Source organism: Vitis riparia, chromosome 13 (assembly GCF_004353265.1).
Source record: "Vitis riparia cultivar Riparia Gloire de Montpellier isolate 1030 chromosome 13, EGFV_Vit.rip_1.0, whole genome shotgun sequence".
Taxonomy (NCBI): domain Eukaryota; kingdom Viridiplantae; phylum Streptophyta; class Magnoliopsida; order Vitales; family Vitaceae; genus Vitis; species Vitis riparia.
This window is the reverse complement of record NC_048443.1, coordinates 24,969,660-24,995,341: the sequence shown is the minus strand read 5'-3', so window position 1 is coordinate 24,995,341 and position 25,682 is coordinate 24,969,660. Positions and strand designations below refer to the sequence as shown.

At 32.9% G+C, this 25,682-nt stretch overlaps 4 protein-coding genes and 3 pseudogenes across 4 annotated transcripts; 2 read left to right on the top strand and 5 right to left on the bottom strand.

Annotated features, from left to right (window-relative positions):
* Window positions 1-51: 51 nt before the first annotated feature.
* Window positions 52-767, top strand: LOC117928593 (18.1 kDa class I heat shock protein-like). Its single transcript, XM_034848511.1, has one exon. The coding sequence runs from the start codon at window positions 105-107 to the stop codon at window positions 585-587; it is 483 nt and encodes a 160-aa protein (XP_034704402.1). The 5' UTR covers window positions 52-104; the 3' UTR covers window positions 588-767.
* Window positions 768-2,055: 1,288 nt separating this feature from the next.
* On the bottom strand, window positions 2,056-3,822 carry LOC117928589 (7-deoxyloganetic acid glucosyltransferase-like). The gene is made up of 2 exons (XM_034848508.1): window positions 3,253-3,822; window positions 2,056-3,124 (listed from the first exon to the last, which is right to left on the bottom strand). Exons 1-2 carry the CDS (start codon window positions 3,764-3,766, stop codon window positions 2,199-2,201), a joined length of 1,440 nt encoding a protein of 479 aa, XP_034704399.1. The 5' UTR covers window positions 3,767-3,822; the 3' UTR covers window positions 2,056-2,198.
* A 2,772-nt stretch (window positions 3,823-6,594) lies between these two features.
* LOC117928451 lies at window positions 6,595-7,304 on the bottom strand (annotated as a pseudogene).
* Window positions 7,305-10,402: 3,098 nt separating this feature from the next.
* On the bottom strand, window positions 10,403-12,067 carry LOC117928590 (annotated as a pseudogene).
* A 389-nt stretch (window positions 12,068-12,456) lies between these two features.
* Window positions 12,457-13,122, bottom strand: LOC117928594 (annotated as a pseudogene).
* A 3,152-nt stretch (window positions 13,123-16,274) lies between these two features.
* On the top strand, window positions 16,275-17,005 carry LOC117928591 (18.1 kDa class I heat shock protein-like). The gene has a single exon (XM_034848510.1). The coding sequence runs from the start codon at window positions 16,348-16,350 to the stop codon at window positions 16,828-16,830; it is 483 nt and encodes a 160-aa protein (XP_034704401.1). The 5' UTR covers window positions 16,275-16,347; the 3' UTR covers window positions 16,831-17,005.
* A 6,372-nt stretch (window positions 17,006-23,377) lies between these two features.
* LOC117929335 (18.1 kDa class I heat shock protein-like) lies at window positions 23,378-24,128 on the bottom strand. The gene has a single exon (XM_034849624.1). The coding sequence runs from the start codon at window positions 24,056-24,058 to the stop codon at window positions 23,579-23,581; it is 480 nt and encodes a 159-aa protein (XP_034705515.1). The 5' UTR covers window positions 24,059-24,128; the 3' UTR covers window positions 23,378-23,578.
* Window positions 24,129-25,682: the final 1,554 nt, after the last annotated feature.

Here is a 25,682-nt window from a genome sequence, read left to right as displayed (position 1 = left end):
TCTATATATACCAATCTCCTTTCGCATCAATTTCATCATCAGAAGAAAATCATCAGAGCTTGCGTCCGAAAATTTTCTAATTGCATCAGCTAATCAATTCAAAGATGTCGCTCATTTCAAGTGTTCTTGGTAGTGGCCGCCGAAGCAACATCTTCGATCCCTTTTCTCTGGACATCTGGGATCCCTTTGAAGGATTTCCCTTCACCACCCCTCTCGCCAACGTCCCCTCCTCGACTCGCGAGACCTCTGCCTTTACAAACGCACGCATTGACTGGAAAGAGACTCCTGAAGCTCACGTCTTCAAGGCTGATCTTCCGGGGTTGAAGAAAGAGGAGGTGAAGGTCGAGGTTGAAGAGGGCAGAGTGCTGCAGATTAGCGGAGAAAGGAGTAAGGAGCAAGAGGAAAAGAAAGACAAGTGGCATCGGGTGGAGAGGAGCAGCGGCAAGTTCCTTCGTCGGTTCAGGTTGCCGGAGAATGCAAAGATGGATGAAGTTAAAGCTAGCCTGGAGAATGGTGTGCTAACCGTGACTGTCCCAAAAGAAGAGGTGAAGAAGGCTGAGGTGAAGGCCATCCAGATATCTGGCTAAAGTCTTTGAATTTCTTCTATTGTCATCTCAATTGATCTAGTTTTGGTGTTTTGAGCTGTCAGTGGGTTCATGGGATGTTTTATTGCTGGTATTTGTGTATGCAAATGTTCCTGCCATAAATGGAACCCTGATGTGCGTTTCTTTCGATAATAAACCACAGTTCTGGACAGTGATTTAAAATAACGAGCGTTAAAAGAATACAAAAATCAAACTCAGAAAGACAAGAAGTTAAAAAATTTAAAAACGTAAATCCATAAATATATTAAAGCCATGGTTTGAAATTTCGGATACCATCGATGTGCTCCACCTGCTGGTCAACACGGTCAAACCAAAATTGCACGTCCAGAAGGATGGAACCAAACCTAACCAATCACCCGGGTAACTCGGCTGTTGCAAATATGTATATGCAGAACATTAATATATTAAAGCCAACATAAGACACAAAATACTAAAACAAATATTTTAATAAATAAATTAATTCTAATTATTATTTTATATTATTTATATAATAATTAAATATAAAAATAAAAATCTTACACATATGAATAAATTTTAAATTAAATGAATTATAGTTTTAATGTTAAATGTATTATCATTTATTTCATTTAATTTTATTTTTAAAAATTGCTATCACCTCATTTTTATTTTTTTTATATTTATCTTCTTAATTTTGTTTAATTTTAAATGTTTTTATTTTAAAATATTAAAAATATAAATTTATTCCAAAAATTAGTCAAATATAAAAAAAAATTATTGAAGTTGTAATATTTTATAAATTAAAATTAATTTGATAAGATAAATTTCTAATAATTTTAAAGATTTAAATAAATTAAGATCGATGGCAAAAAGTTGTTATCATAAATTTATAATAAAATTTTAGAAATTAAATTTCAAATAAAATATGTTATATAAATCTTTAAAATGATTTAATTTTTATTTAAAATAAAATAAAATATGTTTTGATAAAAGTAGTTTTTAATTTTTAAAATAAATGAATATAAATATATTAAAAGAATTTATGATAATTTTTTATAAAAAAAATTAATAAATATTTTTTATTTATTCTTTAACTTGATATGAGCCACATACTACAATTCAAAAGATAATATGTGTGAAAATTTGAGAAATTACAAAATAGTTAAAGCTAAAAAGGAATAAAAAAAATTCTTGTATTAGTAAAAAAAATTTATAAAGGAAACAAATCACAAGTTGCAAAAACAAAGAGTAAAATTCTTTTAATTAAGCAATCAAATCTTAAAATTTTTAATTTAATTTCTCAACTTCACCTAATGGTAACTTTTTGCCATGAAAGATGAGAAATATAGCTTCACCAGAGGAAAGACATTTCATAATCAAGGAAAAAGAATTCACACAGGACTACACACAAAGTCTTCACCACCCTCAAAATTCAACAAAATTATTGAGGAACAAACTCACATCATCATTCATTGAATTGCGATAAGAATTATAATGAATATGACACGTTGCTTATTTTTGTACCATTTCTAAAATCGTGCCTTTGGCTAAAAGAAGGCGATGACATCCGTAGACTTTAAGTTTGTTCAATCTTATAATTTTAGGGTAACAAAAAGGGGAAATTTTTCATGGAAATCAGGTGCTCAACAATCTTATATCCTCGATCAAACTGTTCAAGTTACAGGATGAGGACCCACCGTCACCCACACATTTTTTAGCTAATGTGGCCAAGGTATCAGCTGCCTTCATGAATTCATCCCTCTTTTCTACCATTAAATCTCTCACCATCTTCTCAACGGTAACTCTATCGCAACTGTCTTTCATGTCCATTCCAAGCTTCCAAACATGGCTCACGAACCTGCTGTTGATCTGCTGGTCAGCAAAGTAGGGCCAGCATATCATTGGCAGGCCCTCCACTATACTCTCAAGCGTGGAGTTCCAGCCACTATGGGTCAGAAACCCACCCACGGCTGGGTGTTTCAGAACCTCTTCTTGGGGAGCCCAGCCCACTACATAACCCCTATCTTTTGTCCCTTCCAAGAGTTCTGCCGGAGTCTGACGCTCTTCATCTTTTCCGACAAGAGCATCTGGTCGTATGACCCAGAGGAAGCGGCTACCGCTGTTGACCAAACCGTGCCAGAACTCTCTCATCTCCTCCTTTGTGATAATTGCAAGACTACCAAAGCTTACGTAGATAACAGATTTAGAGGGCTGGCGGTCAAGCCACGGTATGCAGCTTCTGTCTTCTTCCCAGAAACTGTTGGAAGACTGGGACGTGGAAGTTTCAGTTGCGAGCTTGGATTTGAGGAGTGCGTGGAGAGGTCCAATGGTGTAGGTTCTCGGACAGTGATTGCGTATTTGAGAGAGAATCGGCCCTTCTAGGTCATCAAACGTGTTGATAACTTGCGCGTGGGCTCGATGGGTTTTTCGAATATTTTTCATGGGATTTTGGAGATCTGGGTTATCCACGTCTTTGAGGCGGCAGCAACTTGGGAGGTCTCGACGTCGAAGAAAGCCTTCCATGCCAGGCACACTGGCTACCAGCCGATCCATATCACCACCTGGAGATTAGTCATAATCTAGCCAGTTTGTAATTAAGCAGGGGAAAAAAATAAGAGAAAGAAGGGAAAAAAGAAAAAGAAACGAAGATAAAGAGCGTTTCTAATGGAATCCAAATCAGAAAGTGAACCTCTGAAAGGGACTTCGCCAGCTTCGATGAGTTGGGGTAAAGAGAAATATGCCGAGAAGGAACAAGCACTAATAGCACGGAAAATAATGACGGGAAGTCCGACTTCGTTGGCAACATCCATTACGAAACTCATGAGCCCATCTGCTATGATACAGGTCAGAGGCGAGCGCGTATCAGAAGCACTCCGGCACCACGAAATCATCATCTCCATAAAGAGTGGTGCGGTTGTAGTTTTCACTCCATCAACAATATCCAAGAATTGTTCAGCGGTGCGAGGATGCTCCATCGGCAGCCCATCGGATATTGTCTCAAACCGAAAGCCGGGATAGCGTGAGAACCTGGCCTGAATATTGGAATAAGAGAGGAGGCGGCGGTGGGGGTAGTGGCAGTTGAGGAAGGTGACTTGGATGCCGGCAAGGCAAAGAAGTTCGGTGAGCTTGAGCATGGAGTTGACATTGCCTTGGATGGGGAAAGGGAAGATGAGGACATGAGGAGAGACCGACCCTTGATCCATCTAACTTTTAGTTGACTATGATCTTTGTGTGATTTCCTGGTGGATGCATGGTTTGTAACTTGTAATGCATATATAGAATGATGGATAGGCACTTAGGCACATTGCTGGTCTTTGTCGTTTCCTACCAACTACTTTCTCAAGGGCCATTCATCATTTAGCCATATATGATGAAGGATGGGCACACTGCTACTCTTTGTTGTATCCTATTGTCACTTTCTCAAGGGTCCACTGGTGGCCCCAGCAGATTATTAATATTGTATCAGCAAAGTTTTCTTGGCACGCTATGTTGATAAAGTTTTAGCCTTCGCTTACGACCGCAAACCTACCTCCAGTCAAGTCTTAGGGTTGTTGTACCCACTGGGGTACCTACCCACGTTTGACCATATAATAAAATGATACGGGTAAATTACATATCATTAAAGAATTTATAAAAACTTATCTTTATACCCATTCTTAGTTTTGGTACTATCCACTTTTGACCCCAATAATAAAATAACATGTGTAAAATACATATCATAAAAAAATTTTAAATTTTTTTTCAAATGGCTAAAGATGACTATTTGATAGAAAATAATCACATGCATTCTATATATATTTAAATATTATAATTTTTTTTATAATTTATTATTAAATATAAAATATAATTTGTTATTTAATGAATTGCCTAACTCTATCTAAAAAAAATCTTACCAACTACCCTTATACTCTCACTATTCATGTATACAAAAAGGAATACTAATTTAATACCAAAATTAAATAATTTCAACTACCATGTTATAAAATATGTAAGATGCATTTTGATAAATCAAATTTGAAGATCAAGTTTGAAACATTTTGAGGAAGAGATTTTAAAATTTGTATTATATGAAGAGGATGAAAGATTTCAAGTGATTACAAGTGTCAAAGGTAATATTTGATATATTTTTATTTAAATATAAATTTTGTAGGTAGAAATATGATGTTAAATAACGAATATATAATGATTTATAAAATTTAAATTTTATAATTTTTTATGAGTTTATTATTAAATTTTGTTATCAAATTGTTATTAATATTTTTATATATATTTTTTTTGTTTATATATTAAATTTGAAGATGGAATTTTATATCTTGAAGAAGACATTATACGAAGGATATCAAGTGATTACAAGTGTTAAAAATGTAACATTTGATATTTTTTTCTTTTCATTTAAATATAATTATTGTAGGTAGAAATGTCATGTTAAATGTCATTTAAATATGTAATGATTTATAAAATTTAGAATTTTGAAAATTTTTTTTATAAGTTATTATTAATCAAATTGAGACCATTTAGTCATTTGTGAAGAAATTGACATCAATATTTTTTATGTTATTATTTTGTGTATTTGTAAATTAAATTTGAAAATGAAGTTTTATATATCTTTAAGAAGAAAAACAATGTGAGAGGGGTACAAACAATGTGAGAGGATGTACAAACTTTGTGAGATGGTGTATGAACTTTGTGAGAGATAGTACGAATTTTGTGAGAGATGGTACGGATTTTGTGAGAATGAGTTCGAACTTTGTGATAAGGGGTACAAATTTTGTGATAAGGGGTACGAACTTTGTGAGAGAGGGTACGAACTTTGTGAGAGATGATACAAACTTTGTGAGAGATTGTAAGAATTTTGTGAGAAGGTGTAGAAACTTTATGAGAGAGAGTACGAATTTTGTGAGAATGTGTACAAACTTTATGAGAGAGAATACAAACTTTGTGAAAGATTGTACGAAACTTTGTGATAGATGGTACGAACTTTGTGAGAGAGTGTACAAATCGTGAGAATGGGTATGAATTTTGTGAGAGAGTACAAACTTTGTGAGAAGGAGTACGAACTTTGTGAGAAGGAGTACGGACTTTATGAGAAATAGTACGAACTTTTTGAGAGATAGTACAAACTTTGTGAGAGATTGTACAAATTTTGTTAGATGAGGTACGAACTTTGTGAGAGATTGTATAAATTTTATGAGAGAGTGTACGAACTTTGTGAGAGGGGGTACAAACTTTATGAGAGGGTTCGGATTGAACCACCATCCAATGACCAAGAATGTTTTTTTGGTAGGTACTGAATTGGTACCGTAGAATTTTGGTAAGTCTTAAATTACTTTTTATCTTTTTTCAAAAGTGCTTTCGTGGACATGACAACCACTTCCAAGTATTTTTAATTAAAAGGGTTTTGCGTTTTTTTTTTCATGTAAGTATATTTTCTAGTGAAACTATATAATTATTCTCAAAATAATTATAATTGTAAATTTTTTTCCCATAATTTCATCTATGTGTAATTTGGATTAGATATCCATTTTTGTTGCAGTGTCCTTCCATGTTTTAATTTCTTTAATTTTTGGGTTTCCCAATCTTTAGAAAAGCCATCTTAACTAATTGTCTGCAGTTCTTAATTAAGAATGGTTTATAGTTATCACCTGCACTTTAAGAGGTAACAAATTCAATTGCCAGCCTGTGAAACATAATAACCCAGTAGCCATGTTTTAAAATTTCCAGATTCTAAAGGTGAAAATGGGGATCACTCAGGAAAGAAAGAATCATGTTGATAACAAGAGGGATCATCAAGAACCAAATAAGCCAACTCATTTCTAGTTAGGGAAAAGTGAAAACCAACTATTCCTTTATTCCACTTGAAATACACTTACATAACAAAATTAAAGGGGAAATTTTGCAAAACAAAAACACATGGGAGAACATAAATCATTACATCACATCCTTTGGATTGCCTATACATGTAACATGACCAATCCGTCAGAACAATAAACCATCAACAATAAATCAAATTAGAAAAGATCAGACTAGTGACTTAGCCTGAAATTTCGATGGCCTTGACCTTAGTCTTCTTCACCTCTTCTTTTGGCACCGTCACAGTCAGCACACCATTCTCCATGCTAGCTTTGACCTCATCTGTCTTGGCATTTTCTGGCAACCTGAATCTGCGAAGGAACTTCCCACTACTCATCTCGACGCGATGCCACTTGTCGTTCTTCTCCTCCTGATCCTTACTCCTCTCTCCACTAATTTGAAGGACTCTTCCTTCTTCAACCTCTACTTTCACTTCCTCCTTCTTCACCCCTAGAAGATCCGCCCTAAAAACATGAGCTTCTGGCGTCTTTTTCTAGTCAATTTGCGTGTTGGCGAAGGCCGAGGTTTCGCCTATAGTGCTGGGAATGTTGGAAAGAGAGGTGCTAAACGAAAAGCCTTCGAAAGGGTCCCAGAGGTCTAGGGAAAAGGGATCGAAGATGCTGCTCCGTCGGCCACCACCCTGAACACTTGGAATGAGCGAAATTTTCTATGGATGTTGAATTGATTTGCTTTCTTGAACGCAAGCTTGTAACAATTTCTTGATGATGAAACTAATAGAGAGGACTTGCTATATATTGGACGTGATAGAGAACTGTCTCACTTTCTCGACCTTTCTGTAATCTTCTATCACCTTCCATTATCTACTTATACTTTTTCAACCAGGCCTTAATCCACGATCTCAGGTCCATTTCCAAACATCCTTACCGGCATGAGCCCTAATGGGACTACTAGGCTTTTTAGGCCCATCGATTACTTTTCGTCAATCACACGCTCCTCCTGGGCTGACTTTTGTTCTTTTTTTCAAATGTCTGCCCCTTTTTATTGATTATTTTTTAGTTGAAGAAATGGTGAAATCAAATGGACTTGTATTTAAAATCTTGTGCGAAAGATACCTGAGTGCAAATATTAATAATTCTTTTATTATTATTTGGGAAAATTGGGATAAAATATTATAAAATAAAAATATTTCAAAAATAGGAATAACTTTCTAGTTTTTAAATCTAAAAGACTAAAATATATATTATAAAATTGAAATGCCATATAAACAAAAAATTTAATATTATAAAAATAAAATATTATATAAATTTGTATTATAGCTATTTTTATTTGTATTTCAATAGTATTTCAAAACATAATAAATTTAAAGTATTTTCTTAAGGTAAAGAAAGAACCTAGTATGTGCGAAGTGATTTAACTCGTACATACTCTCATTTGATAAAATTAGATTTGATCATATTTTTCTAAGTACACCCATTATTGGGAGGGATAATATTATTTGAGGATGTTGATTGATATCTCTAATAGGATTAGACTAACAATTTTGTATGCTACTTCATAACAAAACCTTAAAGTTTTTGTTTCAATAGTATATAATAAAATCTTTATTCAATTTTAATGTGAGAAAATAAGAAGATAAGATGTTCTAATAATAAAAGTTGTAGGACATTAAATGTCAAGATATTATTGAGCTCTTGAAGATTAAGGAGAGTTATACCGTACATTATTTAATGGCAAAGTTTAAGGATACTTAAAGCTTACTATTTTAAGCTTCTAAACATATCAAAGAGAAATAATTTCGAGAACCCTAAAAATCTATTACCCTAGAAGTCTCACTCTCTATCTCAACTTCTCATTTTAGGTGTACTTTTGTAATATTGTGCAAATGATTGATGGTAAACATCTAAATTTCTTTCCAATGACATATTAGATAAGTTATTTTTTCTGATTGTAATGAGTTGTTTATTCATTTGAATGATAAATTATAAATACAAATGTCTTCTATATATTTGTTAATTTGACCAACCCGTTAAAACTCAATATATATTTACTAACTCAAACTTAACCCAATTTTAGAAAAATAAGATTGAATTGGGGTTAAACAAATAAACTTCAATTATGAGTGAGTTGATTGATAACTCAAACTAATCCAGTCAAATTAAATCCTAAATAATATAGTATTACTAACTTTATTCTAAGTCTTCAAAATGAAATCTATGATCTATTAAATTTTTCGAGAAATTGGTGGAATTTGATTTAGATAAGTTTGTAACTAAGCGAGAAATTAAATAGAGTTAATTGATTTTCATTATATTCGGATCTTCTTTTTTTTTTTTTGATTGGCTTAAACAACTCAATTTCACATGTATATTATTTGGTTTGGTTCAATTCATTGGCTTTGAGACAAAGCTTTTATATTTTCTTTCCACATTTGGCATTAAAGTGATCAATATTACCATATTATGTCCAAGAATAATAATATTATGTTATAATTCTAATTATATCAATATAAGATAACACCTTAAAAGGATGTGAATAGGGTGATGATCACTTTTTATAAATTTAATAATTATATAATGGAAGTGACAATTGCAAGTAATAATATAATAAATATCATTATTTGAGAAAATTGGGATAAGAAATAATAAAATTAAAATATTTCAAAAATAAGAGTAGTTTTCTAGTTCTTAAATTAAAAAAAAAAAAAAAAAAACTATATCTTATTTAATATAAGAAGACTTGTCACTAAAAATTACATTATAAAATCAAAATATCACATAAGCAAAAATTTTAAGTATAAAAATAAAATATTATATAAATATATAACTTAGTGTAACTAATTTAACTCTTGAAATTATTTATAAATATTTTTTATGAAATCCTAAAATTTATAATCTTTCTTTTCATCGGTCCACCCAACAACTTCAATCTTTTAAAATATTTTCTCATAATTTTCAATACCAATTTAACTTTTATAAGAACTTTGATTTTTTTTTTTTTTACTTGATATTTTACATTAAAATTAGTATTTTATGTGTTTTAAATTTTTTTAGATTTTAATCAATATATTCTTGCCATTATTCTATTGTATTTTGGTTTATTTCTCTTAAATTCATGTTGAAAGACTGAACTCAAAACATATTGAAATGCAAAAAGTATGAAACCACGACTGCTAATGTTGGCTTTTTTTAGAATTTGGCTTTTTTTAAGCCCTCATTTTATTTGTACTAAGTTAAATCAACTAATGTTGTATTGATGGGATCTTCTCTAGAGTGTATAGAAGCTCTAGGAAGCATGATACCATGTCCTGCTTTAGGTAACATCAAACTTAGAGCAAAAATCAAGAAATCCATACCATTGAGGTCATTCAATACTAAACACATAAGCTCCTAAAGAGAGGCCAACTTGTTATGATGTCTAAAATAGGTAATTCGATTTTCATCCGTTTAAAATATCAACAATTTGTAAATATCAAATTGAAATTTCTTTCCATCAATATAAGCCATATACTACAACATATTCGAAATATAATATGCATGGAAATTTGAAAAATTACAAAATAAAATCTTACAAAATAAAATTAAATAAAATAGTTAAAGCTAAAAGGGAATTAAAAAAAAAATCTTGTATTAGTAACAAATTTTTATAAAGGAAACAAATCACAAGTTGCAAAAAGAAAGAGTCAAATTCTTTTAATCAAGCAATCAAATCTTAAAATTTTTAATTTAATTTTTTAAACTTCACCTAACGGTAACTTTTTGCCATGAAAGATGAGAAATATAGCTTCACCAGAGGAAAGACGTTTTGATAACAAGGAAAAAGAATTCACACAGACTCTTCACCACCCTCAAAATTCAACAAAATTATTTAGGAACAAACTCACATCATCATTCATTAAATTGCGATAAGAATTATAATAAATATGACACGTTACAATTTTTTTGTTGTTGTGTTGCTTATTTTTGTACCATTTCTAAAATCGTCTCTTTCGCTGAAAAGAAATGATCACACTGTTAAGGCGATGACATCCGTAGACTTTAAGTTTGTTCAATCTTATAATTTTAGGGTAACAAAAAGGGGAAATTTTTCATGGAAATCAGGTGCTCAACAATCTTATATCCTCGATCAAACTGTTCAAGTTACAGGATGAGGACCCACCGTCACCCACACATTTTTTAGCTAATGTGGCCAAGGTATCAGCTGCCTTCATGAATTCATCCCTCTTTTCTACCATTAAATCTCTCACCATCTTCTCAACGGTAACTCTATCGCAACTGTCTTTCATGTCCATTCCAAGCTTCCAAACATGGCTCACGAACCTGCTGTTGATCTGCTGGTCAGCAAAGTAGGGCCAGCATATCATTGGCAGGCCCTCCACTATACTCTCAAGCGTGGAGTTCCAGCCACTATGGGTCAGAAACCCACCCACGGCTGGGTGTTTCAGAACCTCTTCTTGGGGAGCCCAGCCCACTACATAACCCCTATCTTTTGTCCCTTCCAAGAGTTCTGCTGGAGTCTGACGCTCTTCATCTTTTCCGACAAGAGCATCTGGTCGTATGACCCAGAGGAAGCGGCTACCGCTGTTGACCAAACCGTGCCAGAACTCTCTCATCTCCTCCTTTGTGATAATTGCAAGACTACCAAAGCTTACGTAGATAACAGATTTAGAGGGCTGGCGGTCAAGCCATGGTATGCAGCTTCTGTCTTCTTCCCAGAAACTGTTGGAAGACAAGGACGTGGAAGTTTCAGTTGCGAGCTTGGATTTGAGGAGTGCGTGGAGAGGTCCAATGGTGTAGGTTCTCGGACAGTGATTGCGTATTTGAGAGAGAATCGGCCCTTCTAGGTCATCAAACGTGTTGATAACGAGCGCGTGGGCTCGATGGGTTTGTCGAGTATTTTTCATGAGATTTTGGAGATCTGGGTCATCCACGTCTTTGACGCGGCAGCAACTTGGGAGGTCTCGACGTCGAAGAAAGCCTTCCATGCTAGGCACACTGGCTACCAGCCGATCCATATCACCACCTGGAGATTAGTCATAATCTAGCCAGTTTGTAATTAAGCAGGGGAAAAAAATAAGAGAAGGAAGGGGAAAAAAAAAAAAAGAAACGAAGATAAAGAGCATTTCTAATGGAATCCAAATCAGAAAGTGAACCTCTGAAAGGGACTTCACCAGCTTCAATGAGTTGGGGTAAAGAGAAATATGCCCAGAAGGAACAAGCACTGATAGCACGGAAAATAATGACGGGAAGTCCGACTTCGTTGGCAACATCAATTGCGAAACTCATGAGCCCATCTGCTATGATACAGGTCAGAGGCGAGCGCGTATCAGAACCACTCCGGCACCACGAAATCATCATCTTCATAAAAAGTGGTTAGGTTGTAGTTTTCACTCCATCAACTATATCCAAGAATTGTTCAGCGGTGCGAGGATGCTCCATCGGCAGCCCATCGGATATTGTCTCAAACCGAAAGCCGGGATAGCGTGAGAACCTGGCCTGAATATTGGAATAAGAGAGGAGGCGGCGGTGGGGGTAGTGGCAGTTGAGGAAGGTGACTTGGATGCCGGCAAGGCAAAGAAGTTCGGCGAGCTTGAGCATGGAGTTGACGTTGCCTTGGATGGGGAAAGGGAAGATGAGGACATGAGGAGAGACCGACCCTTGATCCATCTGACTTTTAGTTGACTATGATCTTTGTGTGATTTCCTGGTGGATACATGGCTTGTAACTTGTAATGCATATATAGATAGGCTCCTTGCTGGTCTTTGTCGTTCCTACCACTACTTTCTTGAGGACCATTCATCATTTAGCCATATATGATGAAGGATGGGCGCACTGCTACTCTATGTCGTATCCCATTGTCACTTTCTCAAGGGTCCACTGGCGGCCCCCAGCAGATTATTAATATTGTATCAGGAAAGTTTTATTGGCACGCTATGTTGATAAAGTTTTAGCATTCGCTTACAACCGCAAACCTTAGTCAAATCCATTTGAGGTCAACATGTTATAAGTCTTAAATTACTTTTTATCTTTTTCCAAAAGTGCTTTCATGGACATGACAGCGCCACTTCTAGTTAGAGAAAACCAACTATTCTTTTATTTCACTTGAAATATGCTTACGTAACAAAATTAAAGGGGAAATTTTACAAAACAAAAACAACACAAATCATTACATCAAATCCTTTGGATTGCCTTTACATGATCAATCTATCAAAAATAATAATAAGTCATCAATTGTATAGCAAATTAGAAAAGACTAGACCAGTGACTTAGCCAAAAATTTTGATGGCCTTGACCTTAGCCTTCTTTACCTCTTCCTTCAGCACCGTCATAATCAGCACATCATTCTCCATGCTAACTTTGACCTCATCTGTCTTGGTATTTTCTGGCAACCTGAATCTGCAGAGGAACTTCGCACTGCTCCTCTCGACACGATGCCACTTGTCGTTCTTCTCCTCCTACTCCTTACTCATCTCTCCACTAATTTGAAGGACTCTTCCCTCTTCAACCTCTACTTTCACTTCCTCCTTCTTCACCCCTGGAAGATCCGCCCTGAAAACATGAGTTTCTAGCGTCTCTTTCCAGTTAATTCGCATTTTGGTGAAAGTCGAGGTTTCGCCTATAGTGTTGGGAATGTTGGAAAGAGATGTGCTAAATGGAAAGCCTTTAAAAGGATCCCAAAGGTCTAGAGAGAAGGGATCGAAGATGCTGCTTCGTCGGCCACCACCCAGAACACTTGGAATGAGCAACATTTTCTATGAATGTTGAATTGACTTGCTTTCTTGGACGAACAATTTTTTGATGATCAAACTAATGGAGAGGACTTGTTATATATTGGACGTGATAGAGAACTATGGCACTTTCTCGACATTTCCGAGATATTTCCTGTTTGGATAGGAACGTGACGTTTCTGCAATCTTCTACCACTTTCCATCATCTACCTATACTTTTTCAACCAAGCCTTAATCCACAATCTCAAGTCCATTTCCAAATATCCTTATCGACACGAGCCCAAAAGGGATTACTGGGCTTTTCTGGCCCATCGATTACTTTTCCTCAATTACACGCTCCTCCTGGGCTTACTTTTGTTCTTTTTTTAAAATGTCTGCCCCTTTTTATTGATTATTTTTTAGCTAAAGAAATGGTGAAATCAAATGGACTTGCATTTAAAATCTTGTGGGAAAGATACCTGAGTGCAAATATTAATAATTCTTTTATTATTATTTGGGCAAATAGGGATAAAATACTATAAAATAAAAATACTTCAAAAATAGGAATAACTTTCTAGTTTTTTATTTTATAAGACTAAAATATATATTATAAAATCATAATGCCATATAAACAAAAATTTTAATATTACAAAAATAAAATATTATATAAATTTGTATCCTAGCAATATATATTTATATTTCAATAGTATTTCAAAACATAATAAATTTAAAGTCCTTTCTTAAGGTAAAAAAAGAACATAACATATGCAAAATGCTTTAACTCGTATATACTCTCATTCGATAAATTTAGATTTGATCATATTTTTCCAAGTACACCCATTGTTGGGAGGGATAATATTATTTGAGGATGTTGATTGATATCTATAATAGGGTTAGACTAACAATTTTGTCTGCTACTTCATAACAAAACCTTGAAGTTTTTGTTTCAATAGTATATAATAAAATCTTTATTCAATTTTAATGTGAGAAAATAAGAAGATAAGATGTTCTAACAATAAAAGTTGTAGGACGTTGAATGTCAAGATATTATTGAGCTCTTGAAGATTAAGGAGAGTTATACCATACATTATTTAATGGCAAAGTTTAAGGATACTTAAAGCTTACTGTTTTAAGCTTCTAAACATATCAAAGAGAAATAATTTTTAGAACCCTAAAAATCTATTATCCTTCTTCAAAATTATCATCATTTCTCCCCATAGTTTCACTCTCTATCCCAACTTCTCATTTTAGGTGTACTTTTGTAATATTGTGCAAAAGATTGATAGTAAAGTTCTAAATTTCTTTTGAATGACATATTTTTACTAATTGTGATGAATTGTTTATTTATTTGAATGATAAATTATAAATATCGATGTCTTCTATATATTTGTTAATTTGAGCATCTTGTTAAAACTCAATATATATTTACTAACTCAAACTTAACCCAATTTTAGAAAAATAAGATTGAATTGGGGTTAAGCAAATAAACTTTAATTTTGAGTGAGTTGATTGATAACTCAAACTAATCCAATCAAATTAAACCCTAAATTATATAGTATTGTTAATTTATTCTAAGTCTTCAAAATGAAATATGTGATCTATTAAATTTTCCGAGAAATTGGTGGAATTTGATTTAGATAAGTTTGTAACTAAGCGAGAAATTAAATAGAGTTAATTGATTTTCATTAAATTCCGATCCTTTTTTTTTTTTTTTTTGGCCTAAACAACTCAATTTCACATGTATATTATTTTTGGTTCAATTCATTGGCTTTGAGACAAAATTGAGCTTTTATATTTTCTTTCCACATTTGGCATTAAAGTGATCAATATTACCGCTGAAGAATAATAATATTATGTTATAATTCTAATTGTATCAATGTAAGGTAATCACTTTAAAGAGAGGTGGATAGGGTGATGTTCATTTTTTGTAAATTTAATAATTATATAATGGAAGTGACAATTGCAAGCAATAATATAATAAATATTATAATTTGAGAAAATTGGGATAAGAAATAATAAAATTAAAATATTTCAAAAATAAGAGTAACTTTCTAGTTCTTAAATTTAAAAAAAAAAAAAAAACTATATTTTATTTAATATAAGAAGACTTGTCACTAAAAATTACATTATAAAATAAAATATTACATAAGCAAAAATTTCAATAGTATAAAAATCAAATATTATATAAATATACAACTTAGTGTAACTAATTTAACTCCTGAAATTATTTATAAATATTTTTTATGAAATCCTAAAATTTATAATATTTCTTTTCATCGGTCCACTTGATAACTTCAATCTTTTAAAATATTTTCTCATAATTTTCAACACCAATTTAACTTTTATAAGAACTTTGTTTTTTTTTTTTTACTTCATATTTTACATTAAAATTAGTATTTTATGTGTTTTATATTTTTTTAAAGATTTTAATCAATATATTCTTGCAAATATTCTATTGTATTTTTGTTTCTTTCTATTAAATTCATGTTGAAAGACTGAGCTCAAAACATATTGAAATGCAAAAAGTATGAAACCACGACTGCTAATGTTGTAAAGATGAATATGACTAAACTCATTTAGAATTTGACTTTTGTTAAGCCCTCATTTTATTTGTACTAAGTTAAATCAACTAATGTCGTATTCATGGGATCTTCTCTAGAGTGTATAGAAGCTCTAGGAAGCATGATACCATGTTCTACTTTAGGTTACATCAAACTTAGAGCAAAAATCAAGAAATCCATACCATTGAGGTCATTCAATATAAAACACATAAGCTCCTAAAGAGAGGCCAACTTGTTCTGATGTCTAAGATAAGTGATTTGATTTTCATCCATTTAAAATATCAACAATTTGTAAATATCAAATTGAAATTTCAAGGTCCTTTATATATATATATATATATATATATATATATATATATATATATATATATAAATTTTGGGCTAATTGTTTTACCCATTTTTTTGGCCCAGCCCAAAATTTCCATCCATGGTGTAAGGCAGGGTTATAGAACCACTAGGCTATGCTTGACAATAAAAAGGTAGTGGGCCAATCTGTGGATTAAAATAGAGGTGGATGAAGGAAAGTGGTAGAAGATTGTAGAAATTCCAGAATGGGGTAAAAGAATGTCAGAAGAGTCCGGATAACACCAGAATCCCGTGTTACGTCCTATATATACCAATCTCCTACACATCAGTTTCATCATCAGAAGATAATCATTAGAGCTTGCGTCTGAAAATTTTCTAATTGCATCAGCCAATCAATTCAAAGATGTCGCTCATTTCAAGTGTCCTTGGTAGTGGCCGCCGAAGCAACATCTTCGATCCCTTTTCTCTGGACATCTGGGATCCCTTTGAAGGATTTCCCTTCACCACCCCTCTCGCCAACGTCCCCTCCTCGACTCGCGAGACCTCTGCCTTCACCAACGCACGCATTGACTGGAAAGAGACTCCTGAAGCTCACGTCTTCAAGGCTGATCTTCCGGGGTTGAAGAAAGAGGAGGTGAAGGTTGAGGTTGAAGAGGGCAGAGTGCTGCAAATTAGAGGAGAAAGGAGTACGGAGCAAGAGGAAAAGAAAGACAAGTGGCATCGGGTGGAGAGGAGCAGCGGCAAGTTCCTTCGTCGATTCAGGTTGCCGGAGAATGCAAAGATGGATGAAGTTAAAGCTAGCCTGGAGAATGGTGTGCTAACCGTGACTGTCCCAAAAGAAGAGGTGAAGAAGGCTGAGGTGAAGGCCATCGAGATCTCTGGCTAAAGCCTTGAGTTGAATTTTAGTTTTGGTGTTCTGCGTTTTCGGTGGGTTCATCAATAATGTATGAAAATGATGCTTTCTTGCTTGTAATGTGTATGTATATGATCCAGCCATAAATGGAATCCTAATGTACGTTTTCTTTCAATAATAAACAACATTTTAAAATATTAATGCATAATACATTTACATTTTAATTTTTAATCTCTAAATATTGTATTGCATTGATTTAATTTTTATTTCTTATTTTTAAATTCTTTGATTCCTAGCCTTACCAATTCAATTTTATTTTATTTTAAACTTTTTATATTCATTTTTATATAATTTTTTAAATTGTCTATTTATATAGGTCGGGATTGCAAGTTAGTGAGAGAGAAGGGGCGATAGGAAAAGGATAAGTGGCAACGGGTGGAGAGGAGCTGCAGGAAGTTGCCGGAAAATGCAAAAGCGGATGAGACTAAAGGTAACATGGAGAATGGTGAGCCTCGTCTGTGAATTAGAGACGTTTCCGCATTTAAGATGTTTGATGTCTACGTGTCTGTTGTTGGAATATAAATGAATAATATCATAAATGTCTGCCATAGCCAGAAAACCAGAGAAAGAACTTAAAGAATTAGAGAGAATGATAGACGCAGAGCAACTGTTTGAGAGAAAACCAGAGATAAAACTGAAAATTTGAACAACCTACAATGCACTGATAAGTGCTCTGTTTCTTGTATACGATAATTAGTTACAACTAATCAGCCTTCTAACAGACTGTAGTTTTCAAATTAACCATCTAACTGAATGTTCTTAACAGCTGATAAGCATACACAAACAGAATACTAGTAAGCGATTTGTTAGTTGTTGCAACATCCTTAACCGAGGGCATTTAGAAGCTCTCTGTTTTGACATCCTGAGAAGCTTTTCATTCATTCCATCTTCCACGTTGGGATTCATCCGGAGTCTGATTCACAGTAGTCTATGTATTAATTATATGACTCATAGTTAAAAGTGGAGGAAAATAGAGGAAGTCTGGAATTTTTCTTTTTGGGAATGCATGGGCATCATCTTGACAACGTACATGCCAACCAGTGTAGCGGTAATTGACCATCTTGTTAATTTCCCAACATCATTGACTTAAATCATTATGTTTACTTCACGCCTTATTTCCTTCTTGTCATCTTTTTTTTTTCTTTTTTCTTTTTTTACATTCAGTCAGGGTGAATTCTCCAAAATTGCATCTGACGACGCCCAGGGTTCTTCAAAATAACCACAATTTCGAGCTAAAATTCACACAAGCAAGGTAGAGGTCACTTCATTGATATTTCCACAACAGAGGACACCCATATTCACACTAAAAATGCTTGCAAAAGACCCATCACAGGAAAATTATTCAACTATCAAAAAAAATATTTTAGCAATTGTTTTATGTATTAAAAAATTTCAAGATGTTTTCAACAAAAAATTTCTTTTTCATGTTAATTGTAAAAGTGTCAAAGAAATTATTCAAGAAGATATTCAAAATAGTGTTTCCAAACAAATTTTTGCAAGATGATAAGATATCTTCCGTTTTTTATTTTGAAATTGAATTTATCATAGTTGATTCAAACTCTCTTCATGATTTTCTCTTACATGAGTTTCTACGAGGAAAATGAGCTCTCAAAAGCCCAAAGTCAATTCAAAAACCACAAAAGCCTCCTATGCAATGCCCCAAGTCCTACAAGAAAGACCCAAATCTCAAAACTAGGATATGCTCCATGTTCTTGGAACTTTGCCTTCAAACCCGTCCAAACAAAGTTTTGCTCAAAAGGTCCTGTCAAGTCAAAGTCAACAATATGTGGCTGAGGCCCATGTGACGAAGGTACAAGTTCTTGAACCTTTTCAAATTTCAAACTTTGAGAAACCAAAAATTTTTTTAAAAATTTCCCATGGTAAATTTTTTCTTCAAAACAACTTAGAGAAAACTCGTAAATTTTATGAGTTTATCTTAGTTGATACAGATTTTGTAAAAAGTTCTCATATTCAAAATGAATCCTCTACAGATATTTGTTATTCAAAATACACGATTTGCAAAATTTTTTCTCAAAAAGAGTGGGGTCAATCTCCTGATACTCACAAAATGTTTTCTCAAAATTTCAGGCCAAAGTCATATGATTATCATGATTATATTGACGCTTGGTACTTTACATTTTTCTTTCGCCTCTTTGATCACTCTTGGTTTTTCCATTGAGGTGATGATATCAAAAATCAAAATGATTTTCCAAATTGGTTCCAAGAATGGTGGTTATTTTTTGGCACCATTAAGGACATTTTCTATCCTCAAATTCTTGAAGGATATCAATACTTTTCTAATCATGGAAGTCATTTGATTCCGACTCCCTGTTCAAAAATATTATTCTTTCTTTCAAGATTTCAAATTCCTTAGATTCTCTGGTTAGATTTTGTTTTCTCACAGATGATTCCTACTCCTGTATTGGTATAGAAAATAAACAGAAAGAATAACACTTTTATTTAATAATCAATAAGAACTTTGAAGAAATATCTCAGTTGAATCTGGAGTAGTCACAATGGTCTCACTTAAAACTCAGATAACTTTAACAGAGCTTCTAGAAAATTCATAGACTTTCAAAGAGGTTCCTTTGATGCACAATAAAAACTTAATGCACAATTGAATTTGAAATCTAAAATTTCATTCAAAACATAAAATTTACAAGAACTTTGAATAAAATAAAACTTACAATCTTTGAAGCAAGCTTTACAATAGAGTTTTGAGAACTTTGAGTTTTCTTAATACAAAGCTATCTCACAGAGGGAATTCTCATTTGTTTTCTCTTTCTAAACTTTTCTTTTTAACTTCTGATGTCTTTCAATGAAAAGAGCAAGTCTTATATAGACTCTTTGAGACGGATTTGAATGCCTTTAAAATCCGTGAATTTGAAATCTTTTGAATCCACCGAAAGTTGATTGTCTTCTTGTGCAACTATCTTTGAATTTGAAAGACGATTTTTGAAGCCCACCGTTTGTATCCATCGTTTTGAAGAGTGGATCTGAAGGAGCATTCTTCAAACCAAAAGGCATCACATTCCATTCATAATGCCCAAATGGAACTGTGAATGCAGTTTTGTATTTGTCTTTTTCATGAAGTTGAATTTGTCAAAATCCAGATTTTATATCAAATTTTGAGAAAATTGAAGCATTATAAAGGCGTCCTATAAGGTCTCCCTTGTTAGGTATAGGATACCTTATCCATTTGAGAACCTTATTCAAAAGCTTGTAATTAATAATAACTCTCGAAACACCTCTTTCAATTTCCAAAGGCTTTTGAACATAGAAAACTGCACAACTCCAAGGAGATTGGCTCTTTCTAATAAGAATTTTATCTAATAAGTCTTTTATTTCTTCTTTACAATACTCAAGTAACTGAACATTCATTTGAATTGGTCTTGCCTTAGTAGGAATTTGGCTTTCATCAAATTCATCAACATAGGACAAGGAAACTTTATGTTTCTTTCTATTCCAAAAAGCATTGGGAATAAAAGAACATAAATTTATTTCAATTTGATTTTTAATTTTTTCTATTCTTGTTTGAATATCTTTTTGTAAAAGATTTTCTTCTATTTTTTGGTAATGTATTTCTTTGCTTATAAATTTGATTTGTTGTTTTTATTCTTCAAAACGATGGACTCCGATGGTGGGCTTCAAAAACCGCTTTTCAAATTCAAAAACAACTACACAATTAGACAATCAACTTTCGGTGGATTCGAAAGATTTCATATCCGCGGATTTCAAAGGCATTCAAATCCATCTCAAAGAGTCTATATAAGGTTCATTCTTCTCATTGAAATACATAAGAAGTTTTAGAGAGAAGTTAGAGAGAAAAGTTTAGAAAGAGAAAACAAGTGAGATTTCCCTCTATGAGATAACCTTGTATTAAGAAAGCGCAAAGTTCTCAAAGCTTTATTAGAAAGTTTGCTTCAAATATTGTAAGTTTTATTTTATTCAAAGTTTTGTAAATTTTATGTTTTGAATGAAATTTTAGATTTCAAATTCAACTATGCATTAAGTTTTTATTGTGCATCAAAGAAAACTCTTTGAAAGTTTATGAACTTTGTAGAAGCTCTGTCAAAGTTATCTGGGTTTTAAGCGAGACCATTGTGACTCTTCCAAATTCAACTGAGAGATTTCTTTAAAATTCTTATTGATTATCAAATTAAAGTGTTCTTCTTTCTGTCCATTTTATATTCATCCTCGATCCTGTCCGTATTGGTATATAAAATGAATAGAAAGAAGAACACTTCAATTTGATAATCACTAAGAACTTTAAAGAAATCTCCTAGTTGAATTTGAATGAGTCACAATGGTCTTACTTAAAACTGAGATAACTTTAACAGATCTTCTAGAAAGTTCATAGACTTTCAAAAAAGTTCCTTTGATGCATAGTAAAAATTTAATGCATAGTTGAATTTGAAATCTAAAATTTCATTCAAAACATAAAATTTACAATAACTTAATAAAACTTACCATCTTTGAAACAAACTTTACAATAAAGTTTTGAGAATTTTGAGCTTTCTTAATATAAGACTATTTCACAGAGAGAAATCTCACTTGTTTTCTCTTTCTAAAATTTTCTTTCTAATTTCTCTCTAAAACTTATAATGTCTTTCAATGAGAAGAGCAAGTCTTATATAGACTATTTGAGACAGATTTGGATACTTTTGAAATCCAAGGATCTAAAATCTTTTGAATCCACTGAAAGTTGATTGTCTTCTTATGCAACTGTCTTTGAATTTGAAATGCAGTTTTTGAAGCTCGTCATTTGAGTCCATCGTTTTGAAGAGCAGATCTGAAATAACATTCTTCAAACCAAAAGGCATCACATTCCATTCATAATGCCCAAATGGAACAACGAATGCAATTTTGTATTTGTCTTTTTTGTGAAGTTGAATTTGCCAAAATCCAGATTTTATATTAAATTTTGAGAAAATTGAAGCATTATGAAGACGTTCTATAAGGTATCTCATGTTAGGTATAGGATACCTTATCCATTTGAGAACCTTATTTAAAGGCTTGTAATTAATAACAAGTCTCGGAGCACCTCTTTCAATTTCCAAAGGCTTTTGAACATAGAAAATTGCACAACTCCAAAGAGATTGGCTCTTTCTAATAAGATTTTTATCTAATAAGTCTTTTATTTCTTCTTTACAATACTCAAGCAACTGAGCATTCATTTGAATTGATCTTGTCTTAGTAGGAATTTGGCTTTCCTCAAATCCATAAACATAGGGCAAGGAAACTTTATGTTTCTTTCTATTCCAAAGAGCATTAGAAACAGAATAACATAAATATGTTTCAATTTGATTTTTAATATTTTCTATTCTTGTTTGAATATCTTAGAACATCAAATAAAGAGCTAGAATCATTCTGTCCCCAATATCAAATAGGAAAAATTTTATAGATCTAAGAAGAAAATGATAAATAAAAAATATTCAACTTTCAAAGAAGAACCCTTTTATAGGAAACCAAACATAAGAAACATTCAAATAAAAAATATCAAAACTTTCCCTCGAAAAAGAAAGATAAAAAGATACAAAATGTTTTAAATATGGCAAAAAATGACATATAGCCCCAAATTGCAAAATCAAAGAAATCATTGCGTTTGTTTTTTGGCTAAATAGAAAAAGGCAAAATATTTGATTTTTTCTATTCAGTTAAAAATAACCTATTAATATCATTTAATATAACTAAAGTGAACATATTGATAACAAGTTCACTTTAATGATATTGAATGATGTTAACAGGTTACTTTTAGCTGAATAGAAAAAGTCACATATTTTAGCTTTTTCTATTCAAACAAAAAACAAACATCACCTTAGACATAGGAAAACGTCTTAAAAAGCAAATGATAAAGAGAAAACCAGAGAGATAAAACTGAAAATTTGAACAACCTACAATGCACTGATAAGTGCTCTGTTTCTTGTATACAATAATTAGTTACAACTAATCAGCCTTCTAACAGCATGTAGTTTTCTAATTAACCATCTAACTGAATGTTCTTAACAGCTGATAAGTATACACAAAAAGAATAAACAAATAAATAAATAATAGTCTATCCGCCAAATAACAAAAGAAGCTTTTTATAGTTTTTTTACATGTAGAAGAATCTGTTTAGACTAGTTAGCGATTTGTTAGTTGTTGCAACAACCTTAACCGAGGACATGTAGAAGCTCTCAGTTTTGACATCCTGAGAAGGTTTTCATTCATTCCATCTTCCACGTTGGGATTCATCCGGAGTCTGATTCACAGTAGTATATGTATTAATTATATGACTCATAGTTAAAAATGGAGGAAAATACTAGAGGAAGTCTAGAATTTTTCTTTTTGGGAATGCATGGGCATCATCTTGACAACTTACATGCCAACCAGTGTGGCGATAATTGACCATCTTGTTAATGTCTCAACACCTTTGACTTAAATCATTATGTTTACTTCACGCCTTATTTCCTTCTTGTTACTCCAAAATTGCATCCTGACGCCCAGGGTTCTTCAAAACAACCACAATTTCGAACTAAAAATTTACGCAGACAAGGTAGAGGTCACTTCATTGATATTTCCAGAACAGAGGACACGCATATTCACAATGTTCATTAAGGACCCACTAAGAACCAAAGAAACAGAGAAAAATGCATGCAAAAGACCCACTCGCGGTACCACATGATGACCCATCAAACTACTCACAGAAACGACGTACAGCAACACGGCTAACCTCAGGGACTCAGCCAGAGATTTGAATGGACTTCACATCGGGCTTCTTGGCCGCCTCCTTTGGCACAGTCACAGTCAACACACCATCCTCCATGGCCGCCTTCATCTGATCCACCTTGGCGTCCTCCGGCAGCCGGAACCTCCTCAAGAAGCTGCCGCTGCTACGCTCCACACGGTGCCAAGTGTCTGTCTTCTCCTCCAGCTCGCGGTTTCTCTGTCCGCTGATCTGAAGAACCCGCCCGTCTTCAACCTCCACCTTCAGCTCCTCCTTCTTCAGCCCAGGCACATCAGCCTTGAAGACGTGAGAATTTGGGGTTTCCTTCCAGTCGACCCTGGCCTGGACAAAGGACGACGTTTCAGCGGGGAAACCGGAGCGGATCTGATCAGAGAGAGAGCGGAAGTTGCTGTTGAATGGCCAACCCTCAAATGGATCCCATACGTCCAGAGAGAATGGATCAAAAACATTGGATCGGCGAGGAATTAGCGACATTTTCAGGGAATTGAGTGATTTGCAGAGAGGTGTATTGAGAACTGCCTTTACTGATTCGCTGGGGTGAAACGAAGGAATTGGGGGGTCCTTATAGGTCGGTGTGTGATATTATCTTGATGATTCCAGACCCTTCCAAAATTACAAATTCTCGAATGTTCTACGCGGACGCGCTCCCACGGCGTTTGCGGACGGTAATGGAATTTATTTGGGCCAATATTACGGGCTCTTTCTTTAGGTTTCTAGAAAATTTGAGATTGTTCGATGGTCATTTATATCTCGCTCACAACCCTTTTAACAATACAGCAATGCAATTAACAAACATTAGAAAAGAACAATAAAATCTAACTAGAGAAGGACCATATTAATTAGGCATGACCATTTAAATTAAGGTTACTAATCATATAAAATTATTATCAATTTGATGAGACATTACCACTTATAAAAAAGTTTATATTATCCTTTCACTCACATGCAATTCCACATATAGCTAGAGAACAAAATTTTAGCTAGTATAATTGAATTTATATATATAGACAAATTTACTTCAAAAAATATATACAAACAAAATATTATATTATTTAAAAAAAAAATACAGCAAGAATTGCATTCATTTCTTTTCTAAATTTTTGGTTTTTCGTGATTTATTATTATAGACTTTTCTATAATGTTACATAAACATCATGTTTGATATAAAATCCTAAGACCAATAATGACTGAAATTTTAATCAAATTCATGAATGCATTAGAGCCAACATTGGTAAATGTAGTTTTAAGAGAAAACGGTAAAATTGCTTTACGATTCCTTAACATGACATGAACCCAACATGTTTTTAATGGGTTTGTTTTAAATTTAAATAGATTTTGGTCAAATTTATATCAATTTGCATAACTCAATTAATAAATAGGTAATTTTGGGATTAATTTGCATAGCAAGAATATAATCCAAATTGACTCATTTTAAATTTGCTTTTACATAAATAGGTCAAGTCAATTGAATTATAAACATACTTGATAAAGACATTAATCTTATAAAAATATATAAGACCTAACTCAACTTAATTATTAAATAGAATGACATGATTATTAAATGTGTTAAATGAATTACATGACATGTTATTTATTTAATAATTATGTTAAATTATATAATAGAATACTTAAACTATGACATAATATAAATACGACCCACCAACATGAATTACCTCATCTCTATTAGCAAGTGTGATTTTAAATCATATTCAAAATTATTCTAAAACCAATATTAATAATAGTAATTTTACTTGATATGCAACAACCAAAATTTTAATGATGGTTTTAAATTATATTCTAAAATACTCTAGTTTTATTTTTAGCTTTATTGACTTTACACTAAAACCAATAATAGTAATTACGATTTAATGATAATAATAATAATTAAAAATAAAAACAACAACCCCCCGTGGGCCAAAAGTATGAATTTGGGCAATAGTTCCTATTGCTCCTTTAGAAGGAACCAGTTCTCCAGCTCAAAAAACAGATCTTCATATGGTCAATTTTATGCCATATTACACAAATCACCTTTCAAAGCCTCTTTCTTAAATTGGAGTAGTTCTGGTTCAAAAGAAAATTTTCAGGAAATTGGAGCCTC